Source organism: Polyergus mexicanus, unplaced genomic scaffold (genome assembly GCF_030449975.1).
Source record: "Polyergus mexicanus isolate NDT 795.1 unplaced genomic scaffold, iyPolMexi1.0 SCAF_1, whole genome shotgun sequence".
Lineage (NCBI taxonomy): Eukaryota > Metazoa > Arthropoda > Insecta > Hymenoptera > Formicidae > Polyergus > Polyergus mexicanus.
In genome coordinates this window covers 1,746,706-1,765,804 of record NW_027223321.1, presented here as the reverse complement: position 1 = coordinate 1,765,804, position 19,099 = coordinate 1,746,706, and the positions used below count along the sequence as shown (strand labels likewise).

The 19,099-nt window shown below is 33.4% G+C and overlaps 2 protein-coding genes and 1 long non-coding RNA gene across 5 annotated transcripts; all 3 read left to right on the top strand.

The window, feature by feature from the left end:
- The first annotated feature begins 902 nt into the window (after positions 1-902).
- Positions 903-2,726, top strand: LOC138942374 (uncharacterized). The gene is made up of 3 exons (XR_011448304.1): positions 903-968; positions 1,591-1,696; positions 2,457-2,726. It is a non-coding gene; the product is annotated as an uncharacterized lncRNA (long non-coding RNA).
- Positions 2,727-4,945: 2,219 nt separating this feature from the next.
- Positions 4,946-13,176, top strand: LOC138942243 (uncharacterized PE-PGRS family protein PE_PGRS20). 3 transcript variants are annotated; one of them, XR_011448287.1, is made up of 6 exons: positions 4,947-5,134; positions 5,603-5,905; positions 6,061-6,693; positions 7,559-9,313; positions 10,071-12,655; positions 12,785-13,176. XR_011448287.1 is itself a non-coding variant. In XM_070312483.1 (5 exons), the coding sequence occupies exons 1-5, from the start codon at positions 5,065-5,067 to the stop codon at positions 10,048-10,050; spliced, it is 2,838 nt and encodes a 945-aa protein (XP_070168584.1). In that variant the 5' UTR covers positions 4,946-5,064; the 3' UTR covers positions 10,051-10,064. The 3 variants fall into 3 exon arrangements, 2 of the variants coding, with proteins under 2 accessions (XP_070168584.1, XP_070168480.1); XM_070312483.1 differs by lacking the exons at positions 10,071-12,655; positions 12,785-13,176 and adding an exon at positions 9,974-10,064 and having other exon boundaries at positions 4,946-5,134; XM_070312379.1 differs by having other exon boundaries at positions 10,071-13,176.
- Positions 13,177-14,442: 1,266 nt separating this feature from the next.
- LOC138937935 (uncharacterized) lies at positions 14,443-18,849 on the top strand. Its single transcript, XM_070304646.1, has 4 exons — positions 14,443-14,581; positions 15,117-15,300; positions 15,766-15,979; positions 18,144-18,849. Exons 1-3 carry the CDS (start codon positions 14,443-14,445, stop codon positions 15,965-15,967), a joined length of 525 nt encoding a protein of 174 aa, XP_070160747.1. The 3' UTR covers positions 15,968-15,979; positions 18,144-18,849.
- Positions 18,850-19,099: the final 250 nt, after the last annotated feature.

The window sequence follows — 19,099 nt, the reverse complement described above, 5'->3', positions numbered from 1 at the left end:
AATATCGTAGAGATAGCGGATGATCAAACTAATCATTAAACGAGCTTCGTACTTTCATGACGCAATATTATAGAGAACGTAAAAATAAGAAGATTAGAAGGAAGTAACAAACAATAATATCAAAAAATGAAGATTAACTTCGACCTCGACATTGCGCGCTATGATTTCACGTACCAGTCAAAGGTGTATGTATGTCATAACCGATGCGAAGTAAACATAAAATAATCCTTACACTTTAAACGAGTTATAATAAAATGCTAGTGTAATGAAAATTAATATACGCGGAATGACAGGACGTTTTGTATGACAGTGGTATTATTAATTAAAGAAGTAGAGTTATATTATGTTGATACAATTAGTTACAACCATTATTAGAATTTAATCCTTGATAATATGCGTTTATTCGTAATAATTGGAGGACATATATGCATAAAAATTACAAAGATTAAATTATATATATATATATATATATATATATATATATATGTTTATCTTTTTACTTACATTAGTGTGTATTACTCAATCTAATCATTCTCAAATATATTAGAGAGCGAAGACAAATTAATTATAGTGAAAAATTTAATATTTAATAATAAAAATTAAGATATTTATTTAATAATAAAGAATTTTATCAATATTTTATAATTTATAGTAAAAAATAATATAAATATAAATTTATGATTTAATTATAATATACCCAGATCAAAGAATACTGTAATATATTTTACATCATATAAATACGAGCGAAACTCTAACAATAGAGTTCTAAATAATGGATGATTAATAATCCTTCGCTACCTATGACATACGGTATGTACATACCATACACGGATTACGTCATTGTCCGTCATATGTAAGTATAGTAAAGACTACATCGGTGATACCGCAGTTAAAGCACGTAAGTGAAACAGTTGGGTTTTTCTGGCCGACGCCAAATTTTGTCTCTTGATTAAACTATACCGCGGAAGGTGAGTCATTAGAAACTCTCGAAGGTTTCCCGTGGGTTTTGCATTTGCATTCATCATACTATTCTATTCCGTAATATCTACATTCTATCTTGATCCAACGAACATGATCCGATCTTGATTCATTCGCGGACAAATCATTGTCTTTGTATCCCACGTATCTTTCTCAACATCATGTATTATTTAAAAAGTACCTTGAAAATAAATTTGTTACAAACTCTTCGACTTTATTACCTATTTCTATTAGAAATTGTGTCACTGATATCTCTATTAAAAAATGATTACTGTTTATAATCTGTATAAAAAAGTTTGTTATTAAATAAGTTAGTATAATATATTATTTTATAAAAATGCGTCTATAGATAAGTTACGCGATAGATAAATTATTAAAAAATTATACAGATATGATTTGAATTTATCGATATTTATCTTTTGTAAGAGTTCATGTTTAATAATCAAATTTAGAATTTAAAAAATTTATATTATTATAGAAATTAATTTTTTTCAGAAATTCATTGTACTCTTCTAATATAAATTCTAATCAATTTTAGATAAATATAATACGCAAACATATGATGTTTGATATAGGACATAGATGTTTTCTTATATATAGTAATGCCAATAGGTCAATGAAACGGTTTTGAGGCCAAAAAATTGCTTCACAAGATTAATTTACTTTGGCCACGTCATGAGGATTTCCCGATTGTTGAAATCCAAGGAATCTCTCAAAGGTCAGTCAACATAACATCGCATCACTTAAATTAATGATTAGAAAATCGTTAGTTGAGGATAAACTCAAAAATCAAGTAGTCATTCGCGTTCATGATCCATATTTATGATGACGCACGGACGGAAATAACGAATACTATCGCAAAGCAAAGATCAGACATCGTGTACACGAATATCTGTTCATGTTTATGTTTAGTGACAAGGCCAACTGTATTATCGTCGATAATAATTGTTTACTTTCCGGACATTTGCGTACACATACTTGGAACTCAAAATCGAACTCAGCTTTTTTCGTTCGTTATTTCCAAGTACGAGTAATCATTCTGAATTCTCGATCAGGGGATCCCGCGTATCTATCTAAGGAAAATCCAAAATTAATTATGTAACAATACATATAATAATTAATGACAAATATAGTACATTAAAAAAGATTCTTATATTATATAAATTATAACTTATTGCGATCTGTTCATTTTTTTCATTAAAAATTATATTCATCAAAATTTTTCATATATTTATAAATTTTTTATATATTTATATATACATATATAATAAATATATAAATATATAATTATATATAATAAGTATATGTTATAAATATATACAGTATAACACACACACACGTGTACAAAGAATGTATATATTTATGAATAAATACGAGTATTATATTGTATATAAATATATTACAATTGTAACCGGATGTAATAATTATCGATGTTGCAAGACGTTTTATAATTTCTGAATGTTACTTGATTTCTACAGGTAATTCTGATAATTCGTCGATGGCTAGAGACCAGTCATTGAACCTGACCTTGAAGAACCGGAATGATACAAGTTTCGCAAGATGCTTGAGGATACAATCTAGAAAAACAGCTTCTTCAGTTAAATTGACTATTGGTTAGTGTTAGTTATTTAACGCTTGATCAACCGTTAAATATTATTAATTCGCTGTAACAGGGTTAATGTCGGCTGAATGTAAACAATATCGTATAATGCCGAAAGTTTATAATTATTAATAAAATGTCTTCTGAAATAAACCGTTATAAAAAATTATAGCAGCCTAATTTAACGCTAGAGAAAAGAATAATCAAAATGCAGTTAATATTTTGGCTTTTTTTGAATTAGAATAAAAAATTTATTTGTAATTTAATTTAGATAAATTTTAATCAACCGTTTTAATCATAGAGAAATTACTAATAATTAATAATTAGTAATAATTCTGAGAAAAGCGCAAGTAGAAATTATTCTTCTTGGCGATATTTTATTATACCATTGGTTCTTTCCTTGACCCATTATATGTAGATCCTCCAATCACCAAGACTCGCGTGTCACAGCAAAAAAAAAAAGGAATATTTCGAGAACGGTTGGTTTAACTTTTGTTTCTCTCATTCGTTCGTTACTTTCACGTGTTTATTGGTTTTCCCCATATGCATAATGATTGATCTTTTATGCTTGCGTTTTTCATATAATGTAATAAAATTTATTGAGCATAATTTTTTTTATACGCACGTTTAACGAGTAATATTATGTAAAAAATACCAATTTTTGATATAATATATTACCAAGTTTGTCTGATCGCACATCCTAACGACACTATTCTGCTTGTGCACGCTAGTTACAATAATTTTTAAAATGCACGGAGCGTATAAAAAAATGCAAAGAATGGCGCTTATGCGGATGCGTATTTACGTCGATTAGCTGTGGTCATTCATGCTAATTTTGTGGAAGAGAAAAAAAATTTTTTTCTCGTGATATTCTGTGATGATTGCATGTTCCTATTTATGAATCAAATTTTGGAGTTTTTATGTTACAATCGCGAAATATTTTTTGCAGAAAGATTAAATAAACTTAACGATTCGTGCAGAAGAGACATCATATTTAATTTAAAATAAAGTACATCGTATTTGAAACGCTTCTAAATTAAAAATATGTATTATACACAAAAATTTTGGATATGTGTGTTTTGACATGGTGTAACAAGATTATATTAGAATAGTTTTCATTAATTTTTTTTTTTTGTATAATTAAAAAGACGATTAGCATTTCTATAAGATAATACAAAAATTTGTTTTTTTCCACGTGACTTTAAATATAGCTAAAATTTGTAATAAAAGCCTTAATATCATCTGTCTATGATTAATTATCACCGATATAAAAAGGAGACAGAATTCAGTGAAATCGTTATGTATATGGGATTTGTCTTGTTGACTGGTTAAATTGTAAATGATGTTATTGCGTTGCTAAAACTATTTGGGGATCAATATTTTTCTTGCATTAAATTTATTGCTTGTACAAGAACTAAGAATAATATTCCAGAAATAATATTCTCCCGACTGATGGAAATTTTTGCGGAATAAATGCTATTTTATAATTACATAAAATATACATGAATCCGGTCAATTTTATATAAAATTTTTATCTTGTAATAAATTTCTTGCATAATACAGCTACAATATGCATGTAACAATAATCATGATAAAAATGTCAATAATCGTAATCACAAACGCGTTAATAATATTATAATACTTAATATTATAATAACATAAAATTGCAAATTATTATTTGCAAATATTTTTTAAACGAGAATCGCTTAGATAGTTCACAAGGAACTGGAAAATAAAAAAAACATCACATTTATTTAAAAACGAGGAAAGAAAAGGAGGTGACTATCTTAATTATTTTCTCTTTTACTATCTTAATTATTTTCTCTTCAAAAATTCTTTTCATACACATTTACAGTTTCTTTCTAATATGGAATAAATCATAAAAATCACTTTTTTCTGGATTGTTCTTACAAAAAATTCCCATCACATAAATCGAGTAGAAATCCCATATGAATAATGATAAAATGTTCACTTAAGCTACCAATCATTTTCCAATAGAATAGCAAGGAATATCCCGGCATTCGAAAATGTGTAAACACTTCGTCGAAATATAAGCGGACCTTGATAGTCGATTCCATGCGCGACATTCGCGGCAAAACTTTTGTCATATCACTAGCTTTTCTCGTTCTGATAATTGTTGGTGTTATTTAACATTAAAATTACAATAAAATTTTTAATATAATAAAGTGTGCCGTCTCTAAAATGTTTTTCGAAATTGATATTAATCTCACAGAAAAAATAATTGTAAAATGTCCTAAACGGAAACGCAAAGGCGACAAGCGATGGGAGAGAAAGAGAGGAAGAGGATCAATTATTGTTCGACGTAAAATCCACGCGTGTATCGTATATAAGATGTTGTCTTCGTCAGAGAGCTTCAGTCGCTCTTGACTCTTCGACCATCGAGATATCGGTGAAACAGACAAAACAAGAAGAGATATCGTGCGGGATAGGCAAGTAATCGGTTTATTGCCAAAGTGAAAATCGTCATGAGATTGCTCGAGTGTTTGGTGCCCGTGGTGGTGCTTCTATTGATTAAAAATTCCTCCGCAAGACCAGGTGAGTTTTCGATTTAAAAAAAAAAATTTCTTTTCATTTCGTTTGGCAACAAACTTGAGCGTTCGATTATTGCCAGGCTTCTCTCTATATATTTGTATAATACGATGATAACTTAATATTTGATTTGGAAGTACCGTGTCAAATCAGAATAGGTTTTATTTATACGAATTTGTAAATGTTAAAAATTAACTGCCGATTTTTTGTAAATAAATTTAAATATGTTTAAATTCTTCTATTAAATTCTTCAATACATTTATCGAAAAATTTATAAATACATGAAATTATGAAGCAACTTAAGACAATTTTTAGTATAAATTTAAATATTTCTAAGCTCTCTCTTTTTATTAAACAACACATTTATCGAAAAATTTATAAATAAAAGAGATTATGGAGCAAGTTGAAACAATTTCTATGTCATTATCGTTCAATATATGTTCGAAAAGCTTATAATATTTTGTTCGTGCAAAGGTGTACTACGCGATTTGGTCGGCGGCAATGTCAGTGGTTTGCTGGACCCGTTGGGAATTTTCAAGCCTAAGAGTGCAAACAGCCAAGCTAACGCACAAGCTAATTCCCATTCGCTAGGAGGAGGTTTAAATATCGGGCCGATCGGAATCGGAGGTGGATTTTCCTCGTCTTCAGCCTCGTCGTCGGCGTCGGCGAACAGCGGTGGTTCGGCTTCGGCTTCAGCGAAAGCGGATGCTCAATCTCAAGGATACGGAGGATACGGCGATTCCAACGCGCAAGCGTCCGCCAATGCTAACGCACAAGGTAGATCCCATATCGTTATAATAGTTATTTTATTATTTTATTCTCTAAAATAATATTCTTTTTATCATATTAATTTTTTCAGCTATTTAAATTTTTATCTTTATCATTATTGTTTTATCATTAATATGTTAATAAGCGATACGCTTTTAACGTAGGTGGTTATGGCGGTTCTTCGGGAACCCTGGGGGGTTATGGTGATAATGGCGTGAATAACGGTTATTACCGTCCCGGTGTCAGTCAAGTTCCTATTCAAGTCAATCAACCGGATTACGGAAGTCACGGTGGCTCTCAGTCTAGTGCTAACGCTAACGCTAATGCGAACGCCAATATCATCGGCAATGGTGGCAATGGCGGAGCTTTTCCGGGCAGCTCTTATTATCCGGTACCTTCCGGACCCAAGGTCATCGACAATGCTAATGCCAATGCGAACGCGAATGCGGCTGCAAACGCCGCGGGTAGCGGTGGAATAAATGTGGTCCCAGGCAAATATCCTGGTGGAAGAGTAGATCGGATAGAAGTAATTCCGGTAAACACGTTACCGATCTCTCAACCAACTCCTTCAGTATATCCGACGTCCCAACAGCCTTCCTATCGACCAATTTCTCAGGGAGTTGGTAAAGGAGACGCTGTCATACCGATTGTTATCGTCGAAGATTCACCATCAGCACAGTATCCACCGTATCATCGGCCAGGTCATCATTATCACCATCGTCGGCCGCATTACGGGGGTAAACCGAAGCAACAGCCCATCGAAATCATCGTTATCGAGGAGCCAGCGTCTAGCCAAGGTGATACTTCATGATCGAAAATCATCACGTGATCATCGACTCGCTGGGATTATGCACTAATCGGTGGCAGCATCGCAAATTTTCTTTGCATTGTCTTTTATGTAATTCTTCCTGATGACGAAGAGGCTCATAATTATATCTAATTGACTCGTTGTTGATCTTTATGTATATCTTATTTGTGTGCAAACGACGCTGGATGACAACTGAGACTTTGGATCACAATGAACCAGGATTTCCGAATGCTCTTTTCTTCTGCATAACTTTTTATGTGATTAACATGTTTAATCGTGCTATTTTTCTTTTTGTTGAAATGTCTTGCACGAGTTTTACAGTGGACAAAAGTTGCGTTCAAGAATATGTAAATCAGCAGATATTTCTTGCATTTATATCGTAATCTAATCGAAAATTATGAAAACCTTATTTTACGTTTCGCGAATAAGACTTTTTAACAATACATTATTCGTGTTGCAACGTCTACAAACAAAGACCTTATTAATAATGCTTTTAGTGATTTTTTTTTTATTGTAACTCACATTTAAATAAAAAAGATACAAACGAAGAATCTGACATTATACGTGATTGAGACTGAGAGCATAAATTACGTGACTTTCGTGCTACATATGCTAATTATATTTGATAACTATATATTTATATGTTTTTGTTTTAACATATTTTTATGTAGACAAATTTATATATAATATTATTATATATCATATATATGTAAAATTGTAATAATATAATAATTATAATAATATAATAATTATATATAATAATATCAATTATATATAATTATAAAACAGAAGAAAAAAGAAATTAAAATATAATTTTTTTTTCTTGGTTAATTGGTTTTCTTGGTTCTTGGCAGCTAATGGTTACGGAAATGGTGGTATTCAAGGAACATATCCTGGACAACAAGGATCTTATGGTGGCAATCCCTTCTTATCGGGCGGCTCGGGATCAAATGCGAATGCTAACGCTAATGCTAACGCTAACGCCAACGCTCAAGCAGGTGCAGGCGGTAGCGGAGGTAGCAGCGGTATCTTAGGAGGACATGGAAATTACGGAGGACAACAAGGTAGCAATTATCCAGCAGTTTCATCAAGTCCAGTCGGCGGAAACAATCCGTTTTTAAACGGTGGATATTCCGGTGCCGGTAGCGATGCCACTACCAACGCTAATGCCAATGCAAACGCTGGAGCCAGTACTACTGGACATCAATCGATAGGTGCAAATAATCCGTTCCTCAATAGCGGCGCATCCCATGGTAACGCGGGAGGAGCAGGAGGGGTAAAATATCAACCAGGTGGTTCAGATGGTATTGTTTTGGGCGAGAAGCCCAAGGGCATCCCTACAACATATCCCGGACAATTCTCTGGATCAGGACTTTCGGGCTCGCACGGGTCAGCAGGAGCTAATGCTGGCGCTAATGCCAATGCCGGTACTATTGGAGGAGGACCAGTCAAAGGCAGTCCGATATCTGGATCAGGCGGATACGGCGGTGGATCTTCCGGATCAACCGTTCTTGGTGGTTACGAAGGTCAAGGATCAGGTGGTCCAAGCTTTGGTGGATTTGAAGGACAAGCTGGAGGTTCATCCATTGCCAATGCTAATGCCAACGCTGGAGCTACTAGCGGAAGTAGTGGAACCGTCCTCGGAGGATCCGGCGGTCATGGAACCGTTCTCGGAGGATCTGGAAGTAACGAAGGATTCGGTAGCAGCGGTGGATATGGACAAGGTGGCTCTTCCGGATCAAACCTTGGTGGATATGGCACAGGTTCTTCTGGTGCTAATGCCAATGCTGGAGCCGCTGGCGGAAGTAACGGAATTGTTCTTGGAGGATCTGGAAGTAACGGAGGATTCGGTAGCAGCGGTGGATATGGGCAAGGTGGCTCTTCTGGATCAAACCTTGGTGGATATGGTTCATCTGGTGCCATCTCCAATGCCAACGCTGGAGCTACAAGTGGAAGTAGCGGAACCGTCCTCGGAGGATCTGGCGGTCATGGAAGTAGCGGAACCGTTCTTGAAGGATCCGGTAGTCAGGGAACTGTTCTCGGAGGATTTGGTAGCAGCGGTGGATATGGACAAGGCGGCTCTTCTGGATCAAATCTTGCAGGATATGGTTCATCTGGTGCCAATGCTAATACCAACGCTGGAGCTACTAGCGGAAGTAGCGGTGCTGTCCTCGGTGGATCCGGCGGTCATGGAAGTAGCGGAACCGTTCTTGGAGGATCTGGAAGTAACGGAGGATTCGGTAGCAGCGGTGGATATGGACAAGGCGGCTCTTCCGGATCAAACCTTGGTGGATATGGCACAGGTTCTTCTGGTGCTAATGCTAATGCTAATGCTGGAGCCGCTGGCGGAAGTAACGGAATTGTTCTCGGAGGATCTGGAGGTCATGGAGGATCCGGTAGTCAAGGCAGCAGTGGATATGGACAAGGCAGTTCTTCTGGATCGAACCTCGGTGGATACGGCGGAGGCTCTTCTGGTGCTAATGCTAATGCTAACGCTAATGCCAATGCTGGAAGTTCAAGTAATGTCCTTGGTGGATACGGAAATGGTGTTAAAGGATCAGGCTCTGGACATGGAGGATTCGGTGGATTCGGCGGATCAGCCGGAGGAGGTATATTTATATTTTATGTATAAATCTGTATTGCGTATTGCGTAATCCATGATAAACAGTCATTTTCAAAATTTGTGCATGCAAATTAAAACTTTGATAGTTAAAGGCATAAGCATGTAATTTTTGAAATTGACAGCTGAATAGTTATTATTTCATTAGAATTAGAGAAACAATTTTTTTTTAAGTTATTATTATATTATGTAACGTCTTGTTAACATTGTCAGTCGCATAACATCTTATTACGTGTAAATATTCATCATTTAGATGATCATTGATCAAACAATGCGCCTCTTCTTAAAATTTCCAGCGCATAATTTATCCCGCGTATTATACAAGAGATGAAAAATTATCTTAAGCCATGTATTATTATCGATTAATGACTGAGCTTTCAAAAACCAGTCGTTCAACGTCACTACAAATCCAAGTTGCACGTTGCCGAATCATCACAGATATCACGTCATCGCGTGTATTTCCAGCAATTTCGTCCACATTCACCGATCATGCATGACCTTAAGCATTGTGATACAACGACCATTGGATACGAAAAAACTTACTCAACACGGTGAAGGACCCGTTCTAAAGTTTTTTTAACCATCTGTGTTTGTGTCTTCATGTCCATTATTAGTCGTAATAGAGCTTTTCGTGTTCGCTTTTCCACAGGCCTAAGCCCCGAGGCCGAAGCGTCAGCATCGTCCATGGCGGAGGCTTTGGCATCAGGACTGATCGTAATTAAATGATTCGCTATTCCATCCCGCAGGCTCAAACGCCAACGCTCAAGCATCTTCTAATGCGATCGCATCCGGTAGTGGCTCGTCCAAAGCTATCTCCGATGCTGTGTCCAACGCGCATACCAACGGTGGATCGGCATCGGCGACCAGCTCCAGCAAATCGTCAGCCTTCACAAGTGGATCAGGATCTGCGAACGCTGACGCATACGCATCCAGTAATGCATCTTCGGGAACTTATGGTGAATTAGGATCAAAGAGTTCAGCCTCAAGCCATGCGTCAGCCTCGGCCGACACCAAGGACATGTTGATTTTCAGTTAAAAATTGTGATACAACGAAACATACGGACGAGAGGATCTCCTTAAGTGCAAGAGCGACATAATACTCGTTATTCATATTTTGATAGTCCACGAGTAAACGTAACCGATGCGAATATGACGCAGTTATTACTTAATTTTATGACGGGATGTTGTATAAAATTAGAAACATATAATCCATGACATTATCTAATAATATGTTCAAATTTATAATCATGAGTTATAAATTTGTACACATCTTTGAGAATCATGATCGTCAATTGAAGCTGTTTTCGAAATTGGAATTTCGATTTTGAGGATAGACATTTTCATTTGTATACATTCTTGAGCATTTATTAGAGATTGTATAAGAGTAAGTAGATAATCGAGATGATTTTAAAATTTCTAGTATATATAGAGCACTTAAAAAAAACCTTAATTTAATATTTGTATTTATATTTGTCCCACGAAATACATCAGAGACAGATTGAACATTGTTTTGCTCAATATAAGGAAATATTTGACTAAAATTAAAAAATTGCGATGCTCGAATTTAAGATAAACAATCCTTTGAATACAAGTGAAAAGAAATAATCTATAGACGAAACTGATGTTTAAATTAGTTGATCGATGATGACATATATGTCTCAGGCCAAATCACTTTTATACTTAAGCATTTATAAGGTTTTAACTTAATACTCTCTTTACTTATAAGTATACACTTAAATTATATAGCTGTGTTTAGATCGCCTTCTTTTAACTTTGGATCTGTGATTCATATAAAACGTGCCAAAATGCTGAAACATTATAATAATTATAAGAATATAAGAAATAATATATAATGCACTCAAATGTTCTCCATGAAATTCAAATCCCGGTTAAAATAATTATTGTTTTATTTTTTATTTCTTGATCTTTGCTTTATGCAATACATTCGTATAAAAAGAAATCGTATTGATTACTGCTTCAGATTTTGAAAAATAAATGCGAATTTCAATTGTACAATTCATAAAGAATATAATTGCTGAATAAGATCTTCGAGAGAAATCAAATTAAATATATTTGCATCTTTCTGCATTTTCTTTTCAAATCATAGATTAACCAAAAGCACTAATATTGTACTTTAAATCAACAAATCACTTACTAAATAATCCTCGTAATTTTTTTCATTTTCTAATATTGTTTTGTGATAAAGATATAATCGTAAAATTTTTTTTTAATTTAATAACAATATTAAAAATTGTTGGGTAGATTTTTTATGCCTTTCCTGAACGTCATATAATGTTCAGTTAATATTCATTTGTAGTACTGTTTTTTATAAAAACGTAATTTTCTATGCTTAAATTTAATTCTTTGCTTGTCTTTAGCAGGCAAAGAGGAAAGAGAAGAGAGATTTCTAGATATTTCTTTAATTTGGCGCAGAATAAATTGTTTGTGTAACTTGAAATATTCTTTCTGCGTGACAAAACTCGCGCGCTTTTATCAGCAGACACGACAATGGCAATATATTTATACTTTGTCATATCATATCGTATGGTACAATTTAAATCAGCTTTTGTCATATTGCTTAAATTTTTCTTGCGAGGCATATCTATATCCAAACAATATAACAAATACGTAAATATAAGAAATGAAAGGAATAAAAATAATTTATATCTATTATTATAAATATGTGTTAATAAAAAATCAAATAAATAGAAATATTAATTTTGTAGACATAATGAAAATAACGATACCATCGGCAATATTTCTCTTTGTCTTTATTCTCACGATGGCAAGTGTCTCTCGGAAACAACGGGGATAAGAACTCGTTCGACTTGTTTCGTGCATGTGCATATGAGGAAAATGGAAGAAAGAATCGCAAAAATGCTGAAGGAAGAGAGAGAAAAATGAAAAGAGAGAAGATGCTCAAAGAGAATCGATTCTGACGTCTGTTTGTCCGATCCCGCCACAATTCTTATGAAATTTTCGCAATTAATGCGTAATTATTGATAATCGGTTTCACACTGCATGCGTCTCATTTATTCCATGATTTTCCGTAATTGTCATTTATTATTACGTATATATGCAATGTATATAATAGATTTGGCGCGTCATTTCGCAATTTCTTATATAACATATTACCATGCAATATGAGCATGTATGTATCTAATGTAAAGTATTTAATGAAAATGCAGATGATAAGAAGTGCTGATTGACAAATTCTCGTAAATATTTTATTTTTATAGCTGTTAGAAATGACGCAAGACGTTGAGATTTATCAGACGATTTTACTCAAATAAAAGCATATTATACGCAAGTAGAAAAAGAACAGAATAAGGTAAGTCTGAATTCTTACACTGAATATAACATAACTGAATTTTAATAACTGTATTCTTTTATATCTTATTAGAAATATGATACATTCGTTTGAAGCATGAATTTAATTGCTTGTTAACTTTCATTTAAGGGATGAAATATATTTTTTGTTACATCCAAATTCGAAAACAATGAGAGCTTACGGGTACCTCTTATAGACATTGTAAGAAAGTGACCTGTGAATCGGGCGAACAGCGAAGTCTACAGATAAGGGTCAATGACCAGAAGAGTCAATTTTACCCTTCGTTCAGACGTTGATCCCTTTTTGGTAAGGGAACTGCATCCACATTATACGCAAACAAACGCGATTCCACTAAAGCAAAATTAATTTATAAAAAGAAAAGATGATATATAATAAACATTTAATAAATTTATGTATTACTATATATAATAATATTTATATAAAACTGCAAAATATACGAAAATTGTTCAATTATGTATTTAATGTATCTATGTTTAATTGAATAAAAATATTTCAAAATATTTTTTTGCATGTATACTCCTTTAGTAATACTGATAAATTACTAATAATTATAAAAATTACAAATATAATATATATGTGATAATTTATGAATAATTTCTCTCTTCCAAGTTTCTTATTAAAGATAATAAAAAATTAGTGTAATCTTTTTATTATCTTACGATTATTATCTTAATGATTCACGATTGGCGCTTAGATGTAGCTTTATCTTTGAGCAATATTTAAATATTACTTGCGCACCTTGAATCGTTGAAACAGGTAATAACTATTATTATGATCTTTCCTGATTACAGAGTAAATCTCCTTGAGTGGTTCTATCTTCCTTAATTCATGAATATTATTAATCATAATTATATAAAAATCTTTTACGTTTTATGCTATAGTTTTAGCATAGTAAAATAAAAAATCTTGTAACACTTTATTTTAATTTTTCTTCTTGAGGACTACATAATATATATACATATCAGATGCAACAGAAGACAAATTCAAGGCGTGCAATATGTTTTTGACGTAATCAAAAAATTACTATATATTAAATCTTATTTAAATGAGAATTTTATATATGTATATACAGTATATGATATTTTCAATCTAATTCCGGTCGTTTTTGAAAAAAATTGTTCATTTTCGACAGAAAATATATATATATTTCTTTCTTATATATTTAATTTATATATAATTAGAAATATATGTGTATACTCTTTCAAAGATTCAATAAATATTTTACGACAAATGTCATGTTATGTCATATCAAGTTATGCATTGCTACTAAATTAATGCATATTCAATGTATATTTATTGAATGTTAAAATTCATAATATATATATATATATATATATTATTAGTAAATCTCTTATAAAATTTATTGTTGATAAGCAAAAAGAGAAATTATTTTCCTCTTCCTGGACTCCTATAAAAAGCATACGTAACAGTCTGTAAGAGAATGGAAGTGCAATACTTTCAAATATTTGATCAAAGTCAAACTCGCATTAATATCTCCATTAATACATATAAAGATTCTATCTTTGCACACCTACGTGTATTAGTCTCCGGTCTACTTCCGGCCGTCCCTGGGAACGGAAGGTCGTCCACTTTCTGAAGACCAATGACCATCTCTTAACACTCATAGCTAGCATTATTGTGAAATTATGGGACTTCCTTGAATTTTGACAGTGAAGGGACTTCCTATAAAAGCACGTAGAACGAAAGAATATCTTTGAATAGTTTTTGAGACGTTCGACAAGTAACAATAACACTTCCGTTTCACGATGAGAAGAGACCTACTTTTAACGATGGTGCTCGGTGTGTTTTTTCTGAAAGAATCGCACGGTAAACCGACGGAAATAGTGGCGGATTCTGATGTGCTAGATCCAGTTGCAATAACTGTGAATAATGAATCTGAAATTGGTTAGTGATTAAAATTTAATTGACAATGTTACTCAAGATTTGCTATAATAAACAGATTGTCTCTTAATATAATTAATTTGCTGGCAAATATTATAAGAGTATATTACAAATTATAATAATAAAATTATTTTTAAACAAATTTTTTTAATTATTTAATTTCTAGCAGAGAGATTTTATATCTTTATATAATTATAAGTTTATAGTAATAATAAAAATTATAATAATAATTTGTGTCTCTCTCTTTTTTCCATAAGAAGAAATTTTATATATAAAAAATAATTTTTTAATAATAAAAACAATATTTAAATCATCAATTAATCTTTTTATATAATATAATATTTATATAAATTATAAGGTATGTTATGTACATATAGTATTAAATTTCTGTTAAATAATAATGTTTTTTTATTTTGTTTAGGTGTGAGAAAGTTGTGTAATATTAATGATCTTTTTCTGAAACATTCCAAGAATATTACCTGAAAATTAATATATAAATAAATATAACTAATTATATATATTATTATACGTTATCTAGTTGCTACGAGAAAGCAGAGATCGCCACAATATGGTTTGTTGGGTAATTACGGCGATTATTCTGATTACGATGACAATGCATCCTATTTTCGTTTTGGACATAAGAGAAAATTTTCCCACAATAAACCGTATCATCATAAGCCTCATGGACATGGATGCCGCCGTTACGGTGGGTGCGGTGGAGGGTATGTAAATGATTGCTTAACAATTAAAATCACGCGAATGATACTACTAGCAATTGATACTGCAATTATATTTTTTGCCAATAATTTTTATAAAAAATATTAGATAATTATCACATACAAATTAAAAATAATTATCATATAGATATTTTCATTTTAAATTATCTGATCTTAGAAAGTTAGGTATCTATTTAAATATTCAATGTGATTTCTTAGGAATCAATTAATACCACACACAATATTTTTTTCAATATAACTCTATTATCATGATAGATATCACTTTTAAGAAAACAATATTTGATTTATATTTTATAAAATATTGTATGTATATATCGAATTGCCGAAACAAACAGCAATAATAAATTCATTAAACGTAATAAGAGTTAACATCTTTCCACGAATATCCGTCTATAATTGAAGAATGCGAGAAAAATAATCGTTCGCATCCTACTTTCCTGATTCACGCAGATGGCAACCGGACTACGGCAACTATCATCATACCGGGCAAGGAACATCTTTCGCCTCAGCATCGGCAGGATCTATAAGCGGAGGTGGTCCTTATGGCGGAGGACAGAGCGGGGCAAATGCACAGAGTGCGAGTTTCAATATCGGGCCTTTTTCAGCTTCGTTCAGCGCAGCTCAGTCTTCATCGGGATACGATGGATTTTAAATTTTTAAAAGAGTAAGTATTATATCTTCGACCACAAATCTCTTTTCATCTTCATCTTAATATATCGTAAATCGGAATATGTGCATTTAATTAAAAATCCAAATTAATTAATTAAAATTCTACTATATTTATATACGTATAAATATCCTAATTTTTTTCTTCTATCAATAACCATTATATAGCTATACAATGGTACGTGAGTGAAGAATTAAATATGTTAATTGACGTATTCATTTGCGTCTCGTCGCGCACCTATATTAATCATCTTGTTTGTCTGCAATTAATTGATCAATTTATATTTCCAGCATATTACGCGCAAATAATATATATGCAAAAAAAAAAAGAAACATATTTTTTATATTTTAAAAGATAAAAAGAACATTATAAAAAATCTCGAATTATTCTGCTGCCAAAATTTTCGCTATGATTGTTAAAATCAGATTCTATATTATATTAAAATTATATAATTTATTATTATTATGTGTTAATATTTTGTTCAATAATTCTATATAGATAGAATACCGGATATATTTCTTTAATATTACATCTTTCGCTTTCTAAGAGAAATTAAAGTCCATGGATGCTGCCGCATCACTCGTAATATCTCTGCAAGGTTGCAAGGCCGCCTACGAAATTGCGTCGAGCTCGTCCCGAGCGCGGGGGTCAATGAACCCGGCGCGGCGGCACGATGGTCGGACCCCGGGAATCCGCGATTCGCATTATACGGCCGCGATTTTGCTGCGCCCCTGACAACCCGCGCCGCGTTGTTGACCGATCGCGGACGAAACATCTGTCCGGCGGATCCCGAAAAACGCAACAATCCTCGTCGAGGAGTACGGGCGTATATTTCACTTTCGCCGGAGTGTATGCGATTATACGCGCGTGAATACGAGCGAGTACGTGTGTTATAGGTGTATGTATATATGCATGTGTGTATGCGTGTGTGTATGGGACCTGTCCGGAAAGGCCCCGCGAATGTGAGCTGACGCGGCGTTTGCGCATTGTGCCATTGAGGCATGGCCCTTTCGGGGTACGTGTGAAAAAGAATGAACAAAGGGGAAATGAATCTTCTTGGTTCTCAGGCGATCGGCAGACGGCCAGACAGACGGATTAACTCGTTTTAAAGGGACGGCCAGACGCCATATTGTTGTTTTCGGGGCCCGTAGGTACGTACGACTCTCCTCCCGGACGGCGCGTCCGGCGAACCGGTCCGCGTTTTCATCTCTCGAGATGACGCGCCTACACGCGAATCGGAGTGTCGATTATGCACACACTTGCGACGCTTGGACATGCAGTAAATGGCCATTGTTCCTTCGAGGGGAGTCAGATAGCCCCGGGGCTCGAGCCGCGAGCGAGTTTAAATCAGGTTGTCCCGGATTGTCGACGTAGAAAATAATCATGGCGAGAATGATCCCAATTTTGAATTTTAAATTTGACAACGCATAAATTTTGACGCATGAAAGTTATTTTGTTGCAAAATAATTTTTATTCAATTTTGTGATATATTTCTATAATTATTATTAAATACTTTTTATACAATTGTGAGATTCCTAATATGATTTATTATTTTTCTAGACTTTTAGGCTTATGCTTATTAATCTATTTGTGTATATTTAATATTTTTGCATAACGTTGTAAAACATTCTATTATGCTGCGACATAAAATCGAGAGACAATGATGCATCCGCCTTTGCTGCTTTCGTAATTCAATTTTAAATATACGTAATCCGCGGTTGTGCGTCGACGCGACCTTCTTTACGCAATCATTAAATGTAATCAGCGGATTGCCAGAGGCTTACTTCTTTTCATTAAAGATGATTCAGCTACTTTAAACCTGTTAAAAATAAAATCTACCTCTTTTCTGCGTGATGCATCCTTCCTCTTTAAGTAATACGATTTTTACACAGAGTTCTCTCCAAATAAAAATTAATTTATCTTATTGTTTTTTACTACTTTACATTTAAATTAAACGATTGCGATAGAAAATCTCAATATATATTCAAAATTACTTATTATATTATATATTTTTATGTTTATCAATTTTAAGCAATTATATATATTTGCAAAAAAAGCTGATATAAATATTATAATTATAACTATAACTAATGGAGAAAAGCGAAAGAATATAATGTATATATTTGAGATAATTATTTTCGACATTTTCTATTTTTTGCAGAGACACTAGGAATTGTATGGCCCCGAATCACCCCTAATTTATTTCACTGCCATCGTTTCTACGCCATCATTGTGGGCCCATTGTTTACAAACATTCTACGTCACTAGGAACAAGTAAATAAGCCTAACCGCGGGCGCGAGCCACCCCCTTACCTCCTGAGATTTCCTGAGAAAGCAAGTTCCCTTTGTCCGCATGCCAACTACCAGATGTTCTCCAAAATAAAACCGGCAAAAATATCGCGACGTAGCGCCGCGATTCGTGCACCAACAAGCGAGATGTAGGATAAAGCCGAAGCGAGAAGGGCAAGGATGGAGGAATTGCAAGACGACATAATGGGGAGAAGACGCCGGGTCGCGAGACGAAGGGTCGCTGGATAAACGGCACAAAAGGATAGAAAAGGCAAAGGGAGGAGGAAGGCCCTGTAAAGGAGCGAGGACCTGAAATCGAGATCCGAAATGTCCCGTGCAATGACCGGGGACGAGCTGCACACAGGATCCTTCGCCGGTGCAGCGTCCTCCGCTTCAGAATACTCTCTCTCCTTTTCACTCACTCCTTTCTCATTGTCAGACAACCAAAGGGAACGGCGTCCTATCGAGAATAAATACAGAGAATGCGTTCGTCGCAAATTTTTGGCATAATGCAGATTAATTTATTTGTTGTTTAGCGAAAAACACATTTGTGAACGGGAGAAATAAACAATCTTGTAATTTTATTACTATCAATAAAATATTTAAGAGTAATTCGTTTAAATATAAACAAATGGTTCGGGAAAAAAGAGAAAGAAAGAAACTCGTAAAAAAATTAAAATTAAATGACCAATATTATGCTTTATTTAATATTGTTATTAAAAATTTCCTTTACTTTTTTCTTAGAATCATTTGTATAAAACGCTTACAAAATAACAATTATACGTTTTAATGAACATATCAATATGTAAGTTGACTTATCTGTACATA